Below are 21,256 nucleotides of genomic sequence, written 5' to 3'. Positions count from 1 at the left end.
ACAAAGCCTTTTAGCTTTGACAACCATTTGATTCCTAACACTGCTGTTGATGTAGAAACCCTTTTTTTCACACTCTCTTTTTCTAGAAATCATCTTCCCTTGGTTCAGTACGTTTATTGTCATTTTTTTTTCCAGATTTTGCTTTGTTGTTGAATTTTAGATCTTTTCATTTCTCTCTCTCTCTGTCCTGGTCTATTAAATTAGACATTCTCAGCCAGAGAGAAAACAGGAGGCGCTACATTTAACTCGAGAACATTTAGACTTGAGCGTGGAAGGGGATGGAATCAGCTGGAATTTTCACTCCTGCTCACTGTCTGGTGACTGGTATTGGAAAGTGCATTCGAATGGATATTGAATGAAAACAAGAGAGTGCCTGGCTGCAGCTCTGCCCCCTCTCTTCATTTACATAGCCTGGTTGAGTGATGTGCCTCATCTAGGAACAGGGAGGCCAGTAGTATCATCTGTATTGTCACCTCAAATGAAACCAGCCAACTCAGCACAAGCCAGGAATTGCATTGGGGCCTTCGTAGGGGTCAGTGAGTGGATCCAAAGAAGTTATTGGGGTCATGAAATTTCCATCAGCTATATGCTTAGCACATTCTATTGCTCTGAAATCCACCATTGTAGAATAGGCAGCGGGTGTGGCCTGTTGGGGTCACGCTCCCCATATTTAACAACCTCCCCCAACCCCCACTGACGCTTTCCTGCTTGTCGTTGGGGAATTATTATCAAGGCCAATGATTGAGTCTTTATCTCCTCCACTGTGACCCCCCCCCCCCCCAATTCCCACCCCCACCCCATGCATTGTTGTAAATGCACTAACTCTCTGCAGTCAAGCTCTGTCTTTTTGTGAGGTAGTCGATGATAACACAGTTCTCATTCACCAGTGGAATTTTAAAGTGCTATCAGTACCAACAGACCTATGAACAGGAAGGGGTTGGGAGATTTAGTCTCATTTAGGCCTTCATGATGATTGAAGCTGAATGACTTCAGTTGTCATGCTGTATTTTGAAATATTCATTACTAATCTTATGATGTATTTGCCTCTGAACAGATAAAGTTCAAAGCAGCAGAATTTTCCAGTTGACCCAGTTTCTAAGTACAGTTTAAACCTCTAGGCTCGCTGTCTACATTTTTAATCAGGAGGGCTTTGTTATTCCTGTTCCTGCTACTGCATGAAAGTCAAAGATGCTTTATTCCAAAACAAGCTTGGAAACCTGGCTTGTTTAAAATATAAAGCAGCTGGTTTGCTATATGTCTGTGCTCATGTTTCTTGTTTAGGATGTAGTGCCGAGGACCACCCAGATTACTGGCAATGCTTCACTGCTTCCATCCTACTTCTTGTTGAATTAGAAAAGTACTTTTGTATTTTTTTTTAACCAATTTCTTGACTCGAGCAGGAGTAGATTTCTACAACTGCTGGCAGTATTCAGGTATCTTGCTGGAGTGACCATCCTCCATGGGTGAGCCTGGATATCAAGTGTTGGCATATTTAACCAGAAGGGGAGTTGCAACTGAACTCAATTCTGTTCTTGCTTTTCGACAGCAGTCATTCAATAGGGAAAGAATTTGCATTTATATTGTGCCTTTCAGGACCTCAACATGTCCCAATGCAGTTTACAGCCAATGAAGTCCTTTGAGTTGGACTTGCTGTTCTATTATAGGAAACATAGCAGCCAATTTGGGCACAGCAAGGTCCCACAAACAGCAGTGTGATAAATCACCAGATATTTTTTTTTGTGATGTTGTTCAAAGGATAAATATTGCTTAGATAACTGAGAGAACTCGCATGCAATAGTGGGGGAACTCTGGCTGAGATCAGCTAACTCAGCACGAGCCAGGGATCAAACCTATAAAGGGGAGTCTTCCAACTGGAAAGACTTACAGAAAATTTTCTACAGCAGTCTGACTGAAAGGCTACAATGAAAGTTTAAAAAACAGGAATTCAAAACTAAACCTGGAAATGAGCAAATAGTTACAGACCAGGAAGCGATGCGCATTTGTTTGGGGAATGATGTGGAATGGAAAAGGGGACTTGCAGAACTCCAAGTATCAATTTTGGGATTCCTGGCATTTCTAACCTAGATTCAGAAAATTGGATCTTTTTATTTTGGAGATATTGAACTGGGGAGGATAGGCATGTCGATTCTAATGAGGCAGCTTAGGACCTGCAAAATAAACACAAAATTTATGGGTCTGAAATTTTGGAAGAAAAAGTGAGTGGGACACACATTGAATGGTGTCAAAACAGCTGAGTGTGAAGTTGAAAGGTGCTCATTTTGTCCACCACTGTGGAGCATTAATCTGCAAAATAGAATGTTGCACTACATTTCAAAATCACCTTTTGCTCCCCTTGATGCTGGCCTTTTGTACATCTTCCTCGCTCTCTCCCTTCTGCCAACTGGCAGCAGAGCCTTCACTTGTTTTGTCCTCTCCAATTTTGTCCACCTGGAAAAGTCTTAAACTGTACTTTCAGTCACTTCTTCTAACTCTGCCATAATGACTCAGCATCTACCTTCCTAAATGATTACAACTATAAGGCATTTGTGCTATTTTCTGCATTAAAAATGCCATATAAATGCAAGTTCGAGTACGAGTGCAGTTCAAGCTGGACTATGTCATTGCTAAAACTGCAGACTACATGTGGAATGTATCTATCTCTTGGTAACCAAAACACGTGTCTCGAAGTGGACTGAGTTACAAAGAAAAGCTTGAGCTGTTCATCCTTAAAAAGGGATAATTGAGCAGACATTGCCTACAGATGTATACGAGAAAGTAAATTGTTATAAAAAAAAAAGGTAAAAATCACTTCAAATTAAATCTTCGTAGTAAGACAATGGGCCCGGGTCCAAAATGGAAAGAAGCTAATTCAGGATTGTTCAACATCAACATTTAGAATGGACAATAGTAAAATACTCCAAATACTGGAAATACTCATATAATATAATATAATAAAAACAAGAAATGCTGGAACCACTCAGCAGGTCTGGCAGCATCTGTGGAAAGAGAAGCAGAGTTAACGTTTCGGGTCAGTGACCCTTCATCGGAACTGACAAATATTAGAAAAGTCACAGGTTATAAGCAAGTGAGGTGGGGGTGGGGCAAGAGATAACAAAGGAGGTCTAGATTGGACCAGGCCACATAGCTGACCAAAAGGTCACAGAGCAAAGGCAAACAATATGTTAATGATGTGTTGAAAGACAAAGCATTAGTACAGATTAGGTGTGAATACACTGAATATTGAACAGCAGCAAATGCAAACCTGAAAAAAAACAGTGGGTAAGCAAACTGAACAAACTAAGATGAAATGAAATAAATGCAAAAAAAAAGGATTGTAAAAAATGTAAAAAAGAATGTAAAAAAAAAAGAAAGAAAAAATAACTAAAAATGAAAGTAAAATGGGGGGCTGTCATGCTCTGAAATGATTGAACTCAATGTTCAGTCCGGCAGGCTGTAGTGTGCCTAATCGGTAAATGAGATGCTGTTCCTCGAGCTTGTGTTGATGTTCACTGGAGCACTGCAGCAATCCCAGGACAGAGATGTGAGCATGAGAGCAGGGGGGAGTGTTGAAATGGCAAGCAACCGGAAGCTCAGGGTTCTGCTTGCGGACTGAGCGGAGATGTTCCGCAAAGTGGTCTCCCCAATGTAGAGGAGACCACACTGTGAGCAGCGAATACATTGAAAGAAGTACAAGTAAATCGCTGCTTCACCTGAAAGGAGTGTTTGGGGCCTGGGATAGTGAGGAGAGAGGAGGTAAATGGGCAGGTATTACACCTCCTGCGATTGCAGGGGAAGGTGCCCTGGGATGGGGACGAGGTGGTGGGGGTAATGGAGGAGTGGACCAGGGTGTCACGGAGGGAACGATCCCTTCGGAATGCTGACAGGGGAAGGGAGGGGAAGATGCGACTGGTAGTGGCATCACGCTGGAGGTGGCGGAAATGGCGGAGGATGATCCTTTGGATATGGAGGCTGGTGGGGTGAAAAGTGAGGACAAGGGGAACCCTGTCACGGTTCTGGGAGGGAGGGGAAGGTGTGAGGGTAGAGGTGCGGGGAATGGGTCGGACACGGTTGAGGGCCCTGTCAACCACAGTGGGGGGAAATCCTCGGTTGAGGAAAAAGGTCATATCAGAAGCACCGTCATGGAAGGTAGCATCATCAGAGCAGATGCGTCGGAGACGGAGAAACTGGGAGAATGGAATGGAGTCCTTCCAGGAGGTAGGGTGTGAAGAAGTGTAGTCGAGGTAGCTGTGGGAGTCGGTGGGCTTATAATGGATATTAGTAGACAACCTATCCCCAGAGATGGAGACAGAGAAGTCGAGGAAGGGAAGGGAAGTGTCAGAGATGGACCATGTAAAGGTGAGAGAAGGGTGGAAATTGGAAGCAAAGTTGATAACGTTTTCCAGTTCAGGGTGGGAGCAGGAAACGGCACCAATACAGTCATCAATGTACAGGAAAAAGAGTTGGGGGAGGGGGCCTGAGTAGGACTGGAACAAAGAATGCTCGACATATCCCACAAAAAGACAGGCATAACTGGGACCCATGCGGGTACCCATAGCGACACCTTTTACTTGAAGGAAGTGCGTGGAGTTGAAGGAGAAGTTGTTCAATGTGAGAACAAGTTCAGCCAGGCGGAGGAGGGTGGTGGTGGATGGGGACTGGTTAGGCCTCTGTTCCAGGAAGAAGTGGAGAGCCCTCAAACCATCCTGGTGGGGGATGGAGGTGTAGAGCGATTGGACGTCCATAGTGAAGAGGAGGCGGTTGGGACCAGGAAACTGGAAATTGTCAAAATGACGTAGGGCGTCAGAAGAGTCACGGATGTAGGTGGGAAGAGACTGGACCAGCGGAGAAAAGATAGAGTCTAGATAGGAAGAAATAAGTTCAGTGGGGCAGGAGCAGGCTGACACAATGGGTCTGCCGGGACAGTCCCGTTTGTGGATTTTGGGAAGGAGGTAGAAGCGGGCTGTCCAGGGTTGTGGGACTATGAGGTTGGAAGCTGTAGAGGGAAGATCTCCAGAGGAGATGAGGTCAGTGACAGTCCTTTGGACAGTGGCTTGATGTTCGGTGGTGGGGTCATGGTCCAGAGGGAGGTAGGAAGAAGTGTCCGTGAGTTGGCGTTGAGCTTCTGCAAGGTAGAGGTCGGTATGCCATACGACAACAGCACCACCCTTGTCTGCAGGTTTGATGACCATGTCGGGGTTAGACCTGAGAGAACGGAGTGCCTCAAGTTCAGAGGGGGACAAGTTAGAGTGAGTGAGGGGGGCAGAGAAATTGAGACGACCAACGTCTCGCCGACAGTTTTCAATAAAGAGATCAAGAGCGGGTAAGAGGCCAGGGGGAGGGGTCCAGGTAAAGGGAGAATGCTGGAGGCGGGTGAATGGGTCTGCTGGTCGGGGGGAGGACTCCTCAGTCTGGCAGCATCTGTGGAGAGAGAAACAGAGTTAATGGGCTGGATTTTCATGGCGCACATGCGAGCCGCATGATCTACCGCGCGTAGCAACTCATTTAAATACCCCAGTCGGACCCCCACCCCCCATCACGTGGAGGGGGCAGGCTCTCCGACACCATTAATGGTGTCAGCCACCTGTTCGTAGGCAATGACGCCATTTATAAAGGGCAGCCAGCCCTGCTGGTTAATTTTTTTTTAAAAATTTCATTCAGGGATGTGGGCGTCGCTGGCTAGACCAGCATTTATTGACCATCCCTAATTGCCCTTGAGAAGGTGGTGGTGAGCTGCCTTCTTGAATTGTTGCAGTCCACGTGGGGTAGGTACATCCACTGCGCTGTTAGGAAGGGAGTTCCAGGATTTTGACCCAGTGACAGTGAAGGAACGGCGATATAGTTCCAAGTCAGGATGGTGTGTGACTTGGAGAGGAACTTGCAGGTGGTGTTCGCATGCATTTGCTGCCTTGTCATTCTAGGTGGTAGAGGTCTTGAGTTTGGAAGGTGCTGTCCAAGGAGCCTTGGTGCATTGCTGCAGTGCATCTTGTAGATGGTATACACTGCTGCCACTGTGCGTCAGTGGTGGAGGGAGTGAATGTTTGTGGATGGGGTGCCAATCATGTGGGCTGTTTTGTCCTGGATGGTGTCGAGCTTCTTGAGTGTTGTTGGAGCTGCACCCATTCAGGCAAGTGGAGAGTATTCTATCACACTCCTGACTTGTGCCTTGTAGATGGTGGACAGTCTTTGGGCAGTCAGGAGCTGAGTTACTCGCCTCAGGATTCCTAGCCTCTGACCTGCTGTTGTAGCCATGGTATTTATATGGCTACTCCAATTCAGTTTCTGGTCAATGGTAACCCCCAGGATGTTGGCAGCGGGGGATTCAGCGACGGTAATGCCATTGAATGTCAAGGGGAGATGGTTAGATTCTCTCTTGTTGGAGATGGTCATTGCCTGGCATTTGTGTGGCTTGAATGTTACTTGCCGCTTATCAGCCCAAGCCTGGATATTGTCCAGCTCTTGCTGTATTTCTACACAGACTGCTTCAGTATCTGAGGAGTCGTGAATGCTGCTGAACATTGTGCAATCGTCAGTGAACATCCCCTCTTCTGACCTTATGATTGAAGGAAGGTCGTTGATGAAGCAGCTAAAGATGTACCGATTTCATTTCTAATGCCCCTTTCCCACCCACCAGTAACAATAAGTATCTGCCCCCCACCCCCAAAACACTTGCCTTACAAATATGACACGCCCCCCAGACTGTACAAAGTTCACATTTTACCCCTTCCCACCATCCCCCTACACTGATGACGATAATTTGACCCCATTTTCCCCTGCCCTCCCCACACTAAAAATCTTACTTTCCCCCCTTCCGCACCAGCGTCACACCTGCTTTTCCCAGATGGGAAAGTGAAACGCAGGAGTGGTAGCCGCAGCTCTGAAGATCACGGCCTGACCGTTAGATCACAGTATTTAAATGTATGCATTTTATCAATTTACACATGTTAATCCAGGTCTTGTCGCCCAGCAGCAGGGGGGCCACCATGGAGCTTTGCCGCCGAGGGGAAGATTGGACTAGGCCCTCCCAGTGTCTGGCTCCGTGGTGGGCCACTGCCGGAACAATCTTCCAGCATCCCATGCCACAGATCCTGATTTCCCAATGTTTCAGGTCGATGGCCTTTCACCGGAAAGGAACCAAAACTATGGACTCATTTAAGACAACTGGATGGCATGATTGGTGAACCAACGGATGGCTAATATTCATAATACACACTTTTCAAAAAAAATTTTGTCACAATAATCTAGTTATATATTCAATTGAATAATTTTTATAATGAAAGAATGCATAATTTATTCATGATATTTGTATAAGTGATTTAGTCTTCATTACAGATTTTTATATATGCCACAGTACTCCATTAACTCCTAGGGGAGGTAGTGGCATACTGGTATTGTCACTGGATTAGTAACCCAGAGATCTAGGTATTGCTCTGGGGACATGGGTTTGAATCCCACCACAGCAGAAGGTGGAATTTGAATTCAATTAATAAAAATCTGGAATTTAAAGCTAGTCTAATGATGGCCATGAAACCATTGTCGATTGTTGTAAATACCCATCTGGTTCACTAATGTCCTTTAGGGAAAGAAATCTGCTGTCCTTACCTGGTCTGGCCTACATGTGACTCCAGATCCACAGCAATGTGGTTGACTCTTACATGCCCTCTGAATTCAGTTGTCAAGGGCAATTAGGGATGGGCAATAAATACTGGCCTGGCCTGTGACGCCCACATCCCATGAAATAATTTTTTTTTAAATTAGTCCCTATTGCACTACTATGGGTTAGAATTTGATGGTTTTGTATCCATGAGGTGTTACCATGTGTTTTTAAAAACAGATTATTTGAAATATGGAATTTCAAAGTTAAGAATCTGAGAATGGGCATTTGGGTGAAGAACAAAATTTGGCCCATAAAAATCACACCTAAACATGGGTCACTGCCTTTAGGAACGGGGTAGTGGGAGTTAAACAGCTAACCAAAATACCTCCTTAAAGTATATAGTGATTTACACAGAAGATCTTTCTACACTGGCCATGAGAATTGTTAAGAACTTGGAGCTGTTCCAACAAATGCAGATTAACAATTTAGCCTGCATCCTTATCGTGTGATCGGAGCATTTCATTCTGCACGAGCATGAACCATTCTACACTGTGGTTAGTGTTTGCAACCCGAGCATCACTAATGTTAACTGCAGTCCCATCGTGAACTGCTAGAGGGTTCTGCATGACAGCATAATTAAGCAAGCCATTAGCACTGTTGATTCTTATAGTATTTAGTATCTGATATATCTATAACAAAATTTGAAATTGGTTTTGCTAATGTTCCAACTGCCCTCTTCACCAGCCCAATAAAGCCTTCAAACTGCAACACCAGTGTGTTAGTGGTGACAGCAGTACTGTGTTGAGCTTTTTGGACATTAAAACTTTTACGGTGTTGACCTGTATATATTACACCCTTCTGACCCAAACATCTAAATCAACATGTGCCAAGGTTTTTATCTGGTTTAGGAAAACTTTGCATGAAGATACCTTGACAAACTAGTTGAGCATTACATTCAAATCTCTGCTTATTTTATGTAAAATATTAAATGGTCCATTGAATTATATTAATACTTCAGCCAATTAATTCATTTTGGAACTTAATTTTGTTTTAATTAAGTGAAAGCTAACCATCTGACACAAAAAGTAATCTAAAAGGCTACTGCAGTGTTGGCCTTTATCTCAAGGGGGCTGCAATGCAAAGCAGTGGAAGTTATGTTACAGTTATATAAAGTTCTGGTTATTCCCCATTTAGAGTACTGTTCTGCTCTGATTCACTGGAACAGATTCACCAGAATGATAATTGGGCTAACCCCAGGGCTAAATTGTGAGGTAAGGTTACATTGATTGGGCTGCTATTCCCCTGTGTATAGGGGATTTAAGGGGTGATCTAATTTAGGTGTTTAAGATGGTTAAAGGATTTGATCGGGTAGATAGAAAGTAACTAATTTCTCTGCTGGAGGAACCCCGATCAAAGGGGTTCAATCTTAAAATTAGCACTAGGCCAGTAAGGGGTGATGTCAGAATGCACTTTTTCACACAATGTAGTGAACATCTGGAACTTTCTCTCCCTAAACAATCTGCTGAAGCTAGATAAATTGAAAATTTCAAACTGAGATTGATTGGTTATGTAATCCATAATACTCTTGTCTAACACAACCTAAGTGGGTAGTAGAATTAAGATACAGATTAAATGGCAAAATAGGCTCGGAGGGCTGAATGGCCTTCTCCAAAATTTAGGCTGGGATCAGGTGTAGTTTTTGTTCAAATGTCTGTATTTATTGGTTAGTCATTAACAATCTAAACTGGTTACAGCTTCATTGAAATTTGACTTGCGCCAGAATTTACTGTTGTACAAGCTGTATCACCTACTGGCCAGGTTGGGGCTGGGCAGCAGCATCTTAGCGCAGTTACACTGAGGTTTGAGATCCAACATTGAGAAGATTGGACTGACATGGCAGCTCATGTAGAGCTGCCAACCATGTACACAACATGGTGAGCTCATTGACTTTCTACTGTGCAACCTGTACTTCTGTAAATCACCCCACTGTGCCACCAACACCTCCCCCTGCCAATCACCATCAAACGTGAGCAGGATCTAACTGATGTGATAAGTGAATCAATTGTTTGTTTTAAGATTCTGAACAATTGCCAGAAGTAATTTCTTTATCCTCTTTATCTTATTTTAGATTCAGCCAGTTGTTGAGCAGGTTTTTCCATTCTCGGGAGTTCCCAAGGCTTTCCTGAAAATGGAAGGCGGTCATGCAAGAGGGAAGACTGTAATCGACAGGAGTAAAGAATGTGTGTAATAGGGGCTGATGATATGTACAGACCACTTTTCAATATTAAATCCATTTAATTCCAATTTGAGTGGTTGCAATAAACATTATCTCCAGCAAATAACTCAAACCATCATACATTTTATTTAGTAAACTTGTTGCATATACAGTTCAAGACCTTGAATGAATACTTCTACTGTTGAAGGTGAAAAAAAAAACTTATTCACGTCCACCATTCAGATGCATCAAAACAACTGTAAATAAGATGGTTATACAGAATTCATCCAATTTTAGGTCAAAAAATTGGTGTTACAATAGTTCTGGTAATGAAAGCAAGGAATGAGGATAACATAGGTAAAGTAAGCCAGCATAAAACCCAACCGTGTCGAACTATACAACTACATTGGTGCAGCTCTCAAATTATTCCCATTGCCTCAAAAAAAGAATCAGTTAGATATTAGACAGTGTGTGTGTTTTACATGATCTATTAAAAGGTTATAAAATTCTCAAGTTACAAATTGCTACAAACTATGCACATTACAATCCTTGATGCAATTATCAAATAAAGTTGCTATTTAAAAACATCCGCTGACTCACTAACATAAAAGCAATTCCTGGGCCTGCCAGTAAGATGTCTCAACGTGCCACACAAGCATAAGTGAAACAACACCAACACCACTATAACAAATCGCTTTCAGTGGGACCTGTCAGGTAGTTTGTTTGGAATTTTTCATTTTTAAAATATCTTCGTGTTATTAAAAGTCGCAACTAGGTAGAATAGGTTAACAATGCAAACGCTAAACTCGCTGTCAGTAATTCAGACCTCTAAGTGAAAGTCAACACTTCCATCAGGGAGGGAAAACCACTTCTAAGACAGTTCTTAAATTACCCTTGCAACTAAAATGAATTGACTTCCATTTGATTTGTTCAGAATGAGAGAACATCGTAGTTATCAGTTGTTGTAAGTTTCAGAAAGTCTCGCGCCCACCTCAGCTGACAACTAGATGTTCTGCACTTTAATGTTTTGAACAAACAGAGGCAGCAGCACAGCAGTTGCTACACAAAGTTTTTCAGCTTCAGTGCTGCCGAGGATGTCATGGTGCTGTAACACACTAAACTTGTTTGTCCAACTCTGTGGCTAACTCTTGAAATGAATGGAAATTGATATGAATTGACTGACATCTACAGCAGTTCTACCACAAGTAGTACTGGGTCAGTTTAATTTTTTTGCAAGGAAAATCTACTCCTGCAATCCTAATGTGTTACATTATTTGCAATGGAGGACATAAAACTCAAATAGTAAACCAAACTTTCAGTGTTCAATAAAACCAGTGAGCAGTGTCAATTATAAATACCAATTTTTTAAAAATAGGATTTCAAAGCATTTGCACCAGTCATGAGATTTCCTCATTTAGGCACTGAAACAACAGCAGCCAGGCCAGCTGCCAATACATCAACTAATCTCAAAAAATGATAAAGATGCAAGACTCTACCTCAGACTTAATTACGTCGCAGAGAATGAGCAGTAGTTAGAAATAATGATATAATTGAGATGATTTCTCTCTCTCGTTCTGAATTCCAATTCTTTTTCTGGAGTTCATTTGAAAGTGCAACACTGCACTACTGACAGTAAAGTGGAAAGGTTGATTATAACATTTAGAAAGTGCCTCAAGTGTTTCATTTCCTGTTTCTATGTGGAAGGAATCAAAGGATTTCTAGGTCCCATCTTTGTGTTGACTGGAACTCGTCAAATCCGTTGAGAATGGTTTGATTTTGGTCGTAATGCTGACCACCTGAAAAGTAATAAAATTACAACAATTAGACACATTTGATGAAAGACTCATTTTTGAAAAATTGAATTCTGACAAAATATACCAGTCCTGTTGCCTAAAAAATCCTTTCAATAGCAGGCACAATCTTTAGCATTTTAAATGGGTACTTGCTAAGAGAAGAGCTTAAGCTTTTGTTTTAATTAAAATCTGCAATGTCGGAGTGCTGTGATCTTTTTGTCTTTGGGCCCTTTGCTCAATTCCAGCCCAGACTGATGGATGGAAGCCTCATGTTTCTCTCTTAGTTTGGGCAGTCTCAACCCTGTTGCTAATAGATTTGGGTTAACAGTTTGTACGGCCCTGATAATCTCACTCCGTAATGTCAATAGGCAGGTCTGAAGTAAGGAAAATTAACAATAAGTGTTGGGCAGATAGGGGTTAAAATTCTCTTCTGATTTAAGCAAAAAAGATGTCATTATGAAGTGATGGGACATGACTTTACACTGCAAGACCACCTTTCTTTAGCTAAAGTTTTAAACAAGAATTTTACCACCATTTTCGGGTGGGGGGGGGGGGTTGGAAACTGCACTAAAAATTAGTACTGAATTTATGAGTCATTCTGTGCTGTGGATTCACATCCCACTGGGAATTAGCCTGAGATGAGCCAAACATATCACTTCAAGCCACTGCAGCTGGCTGTATATTCAGTTTATTCAGATGTTTATATTCAGTCAGCTTGGTCTGATTTTTCAAACCAAGATCCCAGCGGCCAATAGGTGATGAGTTAACCTACTAACTAGTATTAAAAAAAAGACCCTGCATTCATTAAACTGCACCTCTGAAGGTAACAAGAGCTGCTAAAAAAATTGCAGTATCTCTTTTAAGTTTAAATTCTTTTTTTCATTTAATTAATTCAATTAAATTTTCAAAGTTGAGTCAGATTGCCATTAATCAGGCCATAGATTATCCGATTTAATTTTGAAATTTCTAAAGCAAAGACTGTTCCTATAAGCAGCAAGCTCTCTAGAGATGCTAGCTGTACTCCAGTAAGCAGCAAAGGTAATTGAATACATTACTTGAACCTAAAAGGTTCAGAACAGAACGTAAACGTATTTCACAAAACATCACGTAATCTGCATTAAAAGAGATGCAGAACAGATCATGGCAATCCTGACTCCCCACACGAATGTTGAATGATGTGGTTCAAGATCCAGAGGCCATTAATGAGCAACAAATTTTACTTTTTAAAAAAAAAAGTAGGAAAATCTGTCCATTTATTTCACAAACATTAGGACAGAGAGTACCTTGAACATAAAGTACTTCCTTTTTGGAAAAGCAGTGTAATTATTTCATCCTGATCGCTTCAGAGGTCTGTGACTCCCCACCCCATCCCTACTGACTGCAAACTCAGAATGGCACTTCTATATTAATTGTGCCCCCCTCCAAGTATATTCATTTGAGATCTGACCTGCTTGGAGTGAAATTAATGAAATATAGAAATAGCCATGCAGCAAAGAAAACTTCTGAATAAAACTGATTAAAAAATATCTGTCTAGTTGGATAGTATGACTACCCAGCAGAAAACAAAAACTTCCCTGCCCTATGACTGCCTCCTACATTCCTAAAACCTGAATCACAAGCATTTTTAAAATTACTTGTACCACGAGAATGTAAAACCATGCTTGTACAGACAGATCAAATATCGATGAACATTTTCAGTTAAGACCATGGCATTTATTGCAAAGAGGCATTTTCCTTAATAACCAATGATACATCACAATGAACAGATTGTTATTCTGTAACAGTATCAGGGGATATGGATCAAAAGCAGGTAACTGAAGCTGAGGTAGAGAATAGCCATGATCTAACTGAATGTAGGAAAAGCTTGAGGGGCTAAATGGCCTATGAATTCGTAGCTGCCAAGTGGTTACAAGTCCAATAATGCCAGAAATTCATGAATAGACTCCAGCAAAGATAAAGGTTTCTGAGGGCAGTAAATAGATAATGTAACAAAAACAGTGTGTGTGTCAGTCCTACCCAATAACCAGTCTGTGTGGTGAAATGGTATAACGAGGCTTTTTCTAACCTCATTTATAAGTTGGCGGAGCAAGCACATCATATTCTGCAGAGCCCATGTAACCTGCACATATCTCAACTTTCCTGGCCAAATGAAGCAGTGAATTTTTCAATTTCTTCAGTAAGTATTAAAACAAAAATAAACCTGCAGTCCCTGCTGTTTGCATATTGGTTAACAAGCATAGCATAGATAAGAAGGGGAGGCGGTGGCGTACTGGTATTGTCACTGGACTAGTAACCCAGAGACCCAGGGTATTGCTCTGGGGACAGGGTTCAAATCCTACCACAGCAGAAGGTGGAATTTGAATTCCATGAATAAAAAAATCTGGAATTAAAAAGCTAGTCTAATGATGGCCATGAAATCATTGTCGATTGTTGTAAAAACCCATCTGGTTCACTAATGTCCTTTAGGGAAGGAAATCTGCTGTCCTTACCTGGTCTGGCCTACATGTGACTCCAGATCCACAGCAATGTGGTTGACTCTTACATGGCCTAGCAAGCCACTCAGTTCAAGGGCAATTAGGGATGGGCAATAAATGCTGGTCTGGCCTGCAACGCCCACATCCCATGAAAGAATAAAAAAAATACAACTTGCATTCGTATAATGCCTTTAACATAGTAAAGCATGCAAGTGCTACACAGGAGCATTATCAAACAAAATTTTACACCAAACCACATAAGGTGATATTAGAACAGATGACCAGGAGCTTAGTCAAAGAGTTAGGTTTTAAGGAATATCGTTAAAAGGAGAGAGCAGAGGGGAGGTAGGTTATGGCCTAGGCAGCTGAAAGCATAGCCACCATAGGTGGAGCGATGAAAATCGAACAAATCAATGCAAGCTCAGGCCAATCCAGAACACTATTTGTTGACAAGAAATTCTCATGTTTAAATCTGCTACCGAACGCTGAAAAAAAATCCGAAAGTCTCTTTCGATCAAATACAAATCACCTAAACAGAGCATCTAAAGTTGTGAGAAAAAAAATAACAGTAGTCAAACTTTAAGGGCATTTAAGTGGTCATTGGATAGACATATGGATGAAAATGGAATAGTGTAGGTCAGATGGTTTCACAGGTCGGCGCAACATCGAGGGCCGAAGGGCCTGTACTGCACTGTAATGTTCTAATTCTAAAAAAAAAACAAAGCTGATTAAATTCAGAAGTTTGCAAATATAATTAGATGGCAAATATGGCAGTGCTCGACACCAACTCCTCATGATATTTAGTAACCTGAAGTTATTTGAAATAGACACATACGGATGTGAATGATATTGCAAATATACTACTATTTATGAAAGAAAGACAGACTTGCATTTATATAGTGCTTTTCATGACCTCAGGACATCCAACAGTCAATGAATGACTTTTTAAGTGTAGTCTCTACCAATTTGTCAGTCAATTTTCACAAAGCAAGTTGCAACAAACACCAATGTGATAATGACTGAATAATCTGTTTTAGTGATGTTAGTTTATGTATAAATATTGGCCAGGACACAGAGAACTTCCCCGCTCTTCAAAATAGTGCCATGGGATCTTTTACATCCACTTGAGCTGGTAATTTTTAATGACTCACTCAAAGGAAAGCACCTAACACAGTGCAGGACTCCCTCAGTACTGCTCTGATGTGTCAGCCTAGATTTTGTGCTTAAGTCACTAGAGTGGGATTTGAACCCACAACCTACTGACTCAGAGGCTAGTGCACGACTGCTCAGCTACAAACAGCACATTTGTGCTGCCTGATGTTGATCTGAAAAGTTTCAATAAACAAATATTTGCACCACTCACTGCAATTTATAAATATAAGTTTTAAAATAAGAGACTCATACCAATCCCATTCACCGATAGCCCCTGTGCTCTCTGACCAATATTAGCTCCTGATCCAATAACACCTCGATGCTAAAACTCACATTCTTATGTTCAAAACCCTCCACGGCCTGCCTCTCTTTTTCTCTGTAACTTCCTCCAGTCCTACAACCCTCTGAGATATCCACGCTCCTCCAATATTGGCCTTTTCCACATCCACAACTTTCACTGCTCCACGATTGGGGCTGTGCTTTCATTGCTTCGGCCCCAAGCTCTAGAATTCCCTCCCTAAACCTTTCTGCCTCTCTACCTCTTTCTCTTCCTTTGAGTAACTCCTAAAAAAAAAACTCTTTGACTAGGCTTTTGGTTGCCTATCCTAATATATCTATGTCACAGTGTCAAATTTTGACTGCTTATGGTTCCTACGAAAGCACCTTGGGACTTTTTATTACTTTAAAGACACTATATACATGCAATTTCAGATTTCCAGCATCTGCAGTATTTTGCTTTTGTTATATAAATACAAGCTGCTGTCACTGAGACTGTCACGCACATCGGAGATGCGATGATACAGCATCCACTGAACTCTGAAGTTATGAAAACGGGCTGTGTCTTTAAAAATGAACCTTTATTTTTAAAAAGTGAACAATGGTCCAAAATGGCCACCAAAAAAGGGAATTAACTTTTGTGTATTCAAACAGTCTGACAAAGGCACAGGACAAATCGTCAAAGCCAAAAGGTGTTAATGAAACCTATCTCACACCGATCCTAACATCATTCCAGAATTGAATGTCTTCTTCTAAAACAAAGGAGGTGTGAAGTAGCCACATCCTAGGCCATTGCACCATCACCATGGGGTAGAAATCAGAATGTCTCCTAACAGGAGGTGAGAAGGACAGTTTTACCTTGACAAAAAGACAGCCAGAAAGAGACGGATGGGCCCAGAAGGCGAAGCTACTTGAAGCTGCTGGCAATCCAGAAAGCCAGAAAGCACATGCCCTGCTGGAAAACATCTGACATCTACATCATACAGCAGACAGCGAGCTAGGAGTGACCTACCAACTTCAGCACAACCTTCAATCAAGAGAGAAATCTACAATCACGACAGGCCTGCAACTATCTGGACTTTTAGTCTCAAGAGAATTCAATAGGTTTATCGTAACCCAACACCCCCACAAAAAACCCACCTACCTCTTTCCCTCCTCTATCTGTTTCTTCCTCTGTGTGCGTGTGTGAGCGAATGTGTGAGTGAATGTTGTTGTGACAATTTCAGGATAAGACGTATTGATTAATAAACAATATTAATAAACAATAATACAGATTGACTAGCACCAGGAAATGAAAAACCGATTAACTAACATCTATCAAAGAAGAGAACATGACACTCCTACCTAGACTTTCTGTTTTTATAAACCTACAAGGAAACCTGTCACTGTCTGTTTATTTGGAAAAATAAAACACAAAGGGTCTAAACTCTTAATACAAATACACTTGCTGTGGTCAGGTGAAAAATTGAACAGTGGGAACCACCCACATCACACTACGTGGCTGTAGCAAGACCATATATAAATTAGGTTTTACAGTCCTTAAATTTGGTTATGTTCAGCAAAATGATTTTTACACTGACAAGTTATAGCTGCATGTAATTTCCTAGTCGAGAAATGTAATATATGCAAAATTCACCCTTCAATTTGAATATCTAGTACATAATAGTACATAGTTCCTGGGTGCTCTTTTTAAAACATTTCACGTCTGGAACTTCTAGCCTAGTGGTAATAGTACTAGATCAACAATCCAAAGGTTTTGAATAAAAATTTGCAAGTTCAAATCCCACCATGATCAACTACAAAACTGAATTTTCAAAAATCTATTCTTTTTTTGACTAGCACCAGGAAATGAAAAACCAATTCACTAACATCTATCAAAGAAGAGAACATGACACTCCTAACTAGTCTAGCCTCTCCTTATATGACTAGTCCCATGCTAGATGTTTGAATCTGACCAGTGTTGCCCACATCCAAAGAACAAATATCGGGTAGGAGGAAGGGGAAACACTTTCTCACAATAATTCTACTGGCACCCATACATACTCAACCACAATCTGTAACCTCATGGCCCGGCATATCCCCCACTCTACCATTACCATCAAGCCAGGAGACCAACCCTGGTTCAATGAAGAGTGCAGGAGGGCATGCCAGGAGCAGCACCAGGCATACCTCAAAATGAGGCGTCAGCCTGGTGAAGCTACAACACAGGACTACTTGCATGCCAAACTACATAAGCAGCATGCAATAGACAGAGCTAAGCAATCCCATAACCAACGGATCAGATCTAAGCTCTGCAGTCCTGCCACATCCAGCCGTGAATGGTGGTGGACAATTAAACAACTAACTGGAGGAGGTGGCTCCACAAATATCCCCATCCTCAATGATGGGGGAGCCCAGCACATCAGTGCGAAAGATAAGGCTGAAGCATTTGCAAAAGTCTTCAGCCAGAAGTGCCGAGTTGATGATCCATCTTGGCCTCCTCCTGAATTCCCCAGCATCACAGATGCCAGACTTCAGCCAATTCGATTCACTCCGCGTGATATCAAGAAACGAATGAAGGCACTGGATACTGCAAAGGCTATGGGCCCTGACAATATTCCGGCAATAGTACTGAAGACCTGTGCTCGAGAACTTGCCGCGCACCTAGCCAAGCTGTACCAGTGCAGCTACAACACTGGCATCTACCCTGCAATGTGGAAAATTGCTCAGGTATGTCCTGTACACAAAAAGCCAAGTCCTGCACACAAGTTCAACACGGCCAATTACCGTCCCATCAGCCAACTCTCAATCATCAGTAAAGTGATAGAAGGTGTCATCAACAGTGCCATCAAGTGGCACTTGCTTAGCAATAACCTGCTCAGAGACGCTCAGTTTGGGTTCCATCAGGGCCACTCAGCTCCTGACCTCATTACAGCCTTGGTTCAAACATGGACAAAAGAGCTGAACTCAAGAGGTGAGGTGAGAGTGACTGCCCTTGACATCAAGGCAGCATTGACCGAGTATGGCATCAAGGCAGCAAGGAGCCCTAGCAAAACTGAGGTCAATGGGAATCAGGGGGAAAACCCTCCGCTGGCTGGAGTCATACCTAGCGCAAAGGAAGATGGTTGTGGGAGGTCAATCATCTGAGCTCCAGGACATCACTGCAGGAATTCCTCAGGGTAGTGTCCTAGGCCCAACCATCTTCTGCTGCTTCATCAATGACCTACCTTCAATCATAAGGTCATTGGGAATGTTCATGGATGATTGCACAATGTTCAGCACCATTCGTGACTCCTCAGATACTGAAGTAGTCCGTGTAGAAATGCAGCAAGACCTGGACAATATCCAGGCTTTTGATGAGAAGTGGCAAGTAACATTCGCGCCACACAAGTGCCAGGCAATCTCTAACAAGAGAGAGTCTAACCATCTCCCCTTGACATTCAACATCATTACCATCGCTGAATCCCCCACTATCAACATCCAGGGGCTACCGTTGACCAGAAACTGAACTGGTGTAGCCATATAAATACCGTGGCTACAAGAGCAGGTCAGAGGCTAGGAATCCTGAGGCGAGTAACTCACCTCCTGACTCTCCAAAGCCTGTCCACCATCTACAAGGCACAATCAGGAGTGTGATGGAATACTCTCCACTTTCCTGGATGGGTGCAGCTCCAACAACACTCAAGAAGCTCGACACCATCCAGGACAAAGCAGCCCACTTGCTTGGCACCCCATCTACAAACGTTCACTCCCTCCACCACCGACGCACAGTGGCAGCAGTGTGTACCATCTACAAGATGCACTGCAGCAATGCACCAAGGCTCCTTAGACAGCACCTTCCAAACCCGCGACCTCTACCAACTAGAAGGACAAGGGCAGCAAATGCATGGGAACACCACCACCTGCAAGTTCCCCTCCAAGTCACACACCATCCTGACTTGGAACTATATCGCCGTTCCTTCACTGTCGCTGGGTCGAAATCCTGGAACTCCCTTCCTAACAGCACTGTGGGTATACCTACCCCACATGGACTGCAGCTGTTCAAGAAGGCAGCTCACCACCACCTTCTCAAGGGCAATTAGGGATGGGCAATAAATGCTGGCCGTGCCAGCGACGCCCACATCCCTGAATGAATAAAAAAAAAAATATGGATCACCTATCAATAGTGAATGCTTATTTTTAAAAACTTTACAAAATCAATATTGGTTTGGAATTTAAATCATTAAATGCTGGAAACACTCAGCATGTCACTGAGCATCTGTGGAGAGAGCAAGGTAGGGTGAACATTTCAGCACTGCTGTCTTGCATATTATTCACATCAAGTCAACTCAAGTAATGATTACTGGTTGATAAACACAATACTCCAGTCAGTACAGACAAGAAAATAAAGGGCCAACACCTCACCTTTTATATCAATGAGTAGGTCAGACCTTATCCCACTCAAAATGACTCCATCTGAACTGATGTTCCAGATATGAATGTCTTTACTGTCTTGTACTGCGATTCCTAATCGTGAGCCTTTATTGAACAAGCTTCCAATTACATCCAAGCAGCAATCTTCTGCCATCTGTGGAGGAGAGAAAGAAGAATATAGGGAAATATTTTAAATCAATTACAGTCGGGAAAATACTCTTCTGTGAGACAGTAACTGCACAGGAATGATAATTGTCATAAGAAACAAATATCAACTATGTGCATAATCAGTTTTCAAATGGCCCATGAGTACAATTCTTAATGGGACTATTCCTGTACATTGTACTTCAGTCTAATGGGAAAATCACAGGGAAACATTTGTGCTTTAAGAGGTTCTTGTCTTGTGCTATGTGTTATGATCTGTCACTTTTTTAAAGTGCTTATCCATTGGACTGAGGCACTTTTTTAAAGAAAGATCATCTGAATAAGCAAATACAGTTTATCTTTCCATGCCCTATACAAGGTGTTCTTAAGCAAGCATCCAAAAAAGACTAAACAGTTTAAGGATGAGAAAGGAAACTGGAATCCCACCCACCCCCAATTGATTATTTTCTGCTCATTAAGGAATAGAATGTTAGTTTTTTCATATTTTAGGTAGCCAGTTTTAGCATCATGCACCCTCAGATCAAGCACAGCACAGACAGCGGCAGAGTGAAACTCCCTCAGCACTGCCCAATCTATGACTCAACTTCAGACTTGCCACAAATGCTGCTTTATTGGTTGTCCTTCACATGTTATGGAAGTTAACAAGAAAGAGACATTATACTGAAGTCTCAAAATTGTACATCTTTTTTGTTGCTAATTACAAATAACAATTTTTGATGAATGTGAGGACTGCTCCACATTATGGCCTTGCCTACACAACAAGCCTCAGAATGGTCCTACTATTGTCAACTCTTCCTCTAGAATAGCTCCTAATATGGTCAGCCTGTTTGCTGTGATCAGCTGGGAAGGTCAGTTTCAAAGTAAACTTAATTTCCTTTTGTTTTCGGCGGAGACCAGGGGGCTGCTGGGTAAGTAAAACCCTATATATTTGGGCCGTTTCTGACACGGCTGATGTCCCTGACTCCTTCACGTGCAGGAAGTGTGTCCAGCTGCAGCTCTTGTTAGACCGCATGACGACTCTGGAGCTGTGGATGGACTCACTTTGGAGCATGCGCGATGCTGAGGAGGTCGTGGATAGCACGTTTAGCGAATTGGTCACACCGCAGATTAGGATTGCTGAGGGAGAAAGGGAATGGGTGACCAAAAGGCAGAGAAAGAGCAGGAAGGCAGCGCAGGAGTCCCCTGCGGTCATCTC

The 21,256-nt window shown here is 42.4% G+C and overlaps 2 protein-coding genes across 9 annotated transcripts in view; one reads left to right on the top strand and one right to left on the bottom strand.

The window, feature by feature from the left end:
• The window catches only part of rtn4ip1 (reticulon 4 interacting protein 1), a 50,561-nt gene extending 40,663 nt beyond the window's left edge, over positions 1 to 9,898 (top strand). For both annotated transcript variants that reach the window (XR_010972694.1, XM_068027057.1), the window contains one exon: positions 9,723 to 9,898. Coding sequence is in view for 1 of the 2 variants with exons in the window: in XM_068027057.1 (XP_067883158.1) it covers positions 9,723 to 9,842 (120 nt within the window). In the remaining variant the exon portion in view is untranslated. The remainder of the gene's footprint in view (positions 1 to 9,722) is intronic.
• A 39-nt stretch (positions 9,899 to 9,937) lies between these two features.
• crybg1a (crystallin beta-gamma domain containing 1a) overlaps positions 9,938 to 21,256 on the bottom strand; it is a 295,651-nt gene continuing 284,332 nt past the window's right edge. For all 7 annotated transcript variants that reach the window (XM_068027026.1, XM_068027035.1, XM_068027040.1 and 4 more), the window contains 2 exons: positions 19,888 to 20,050; positions 9,938 to 11,605 (listed from right to left, as the gene is read on the bottom strand). In XM_068027026.1, coding sequence (XP_067883127.1) covers positions 11,517 to 11,605; positions 19,888 to 20,050 — 252 coding nt within the window. In that variant the 3' untranslated portion in view covers positions 9,938 to 11,516. The remainder of the gene's footprint in view (positions 11,606 to 19,887; positions 20,051 to 21,256) is intronic.

The sequence above is a fragment of the Heterodontus francisci genome, chromosome 3 (genome assembly GCF_036365525.1).
Source record: "Heterodontus francisci isolate sHetFra1 chromosome 3, sHetFra1.hap1, whole genome shotgun sequence".
NCBI lineage: Eukaryota > Metazoa > Chordata > Chondrichthyes > Heterodontiformes > Heterodontidae > Heterodontus > Heterodontus francisci.
Note: the sequence above shows the minus strand (reverse complement) of the source record. Positions and strands in the feature narration are given on the sequence as shown.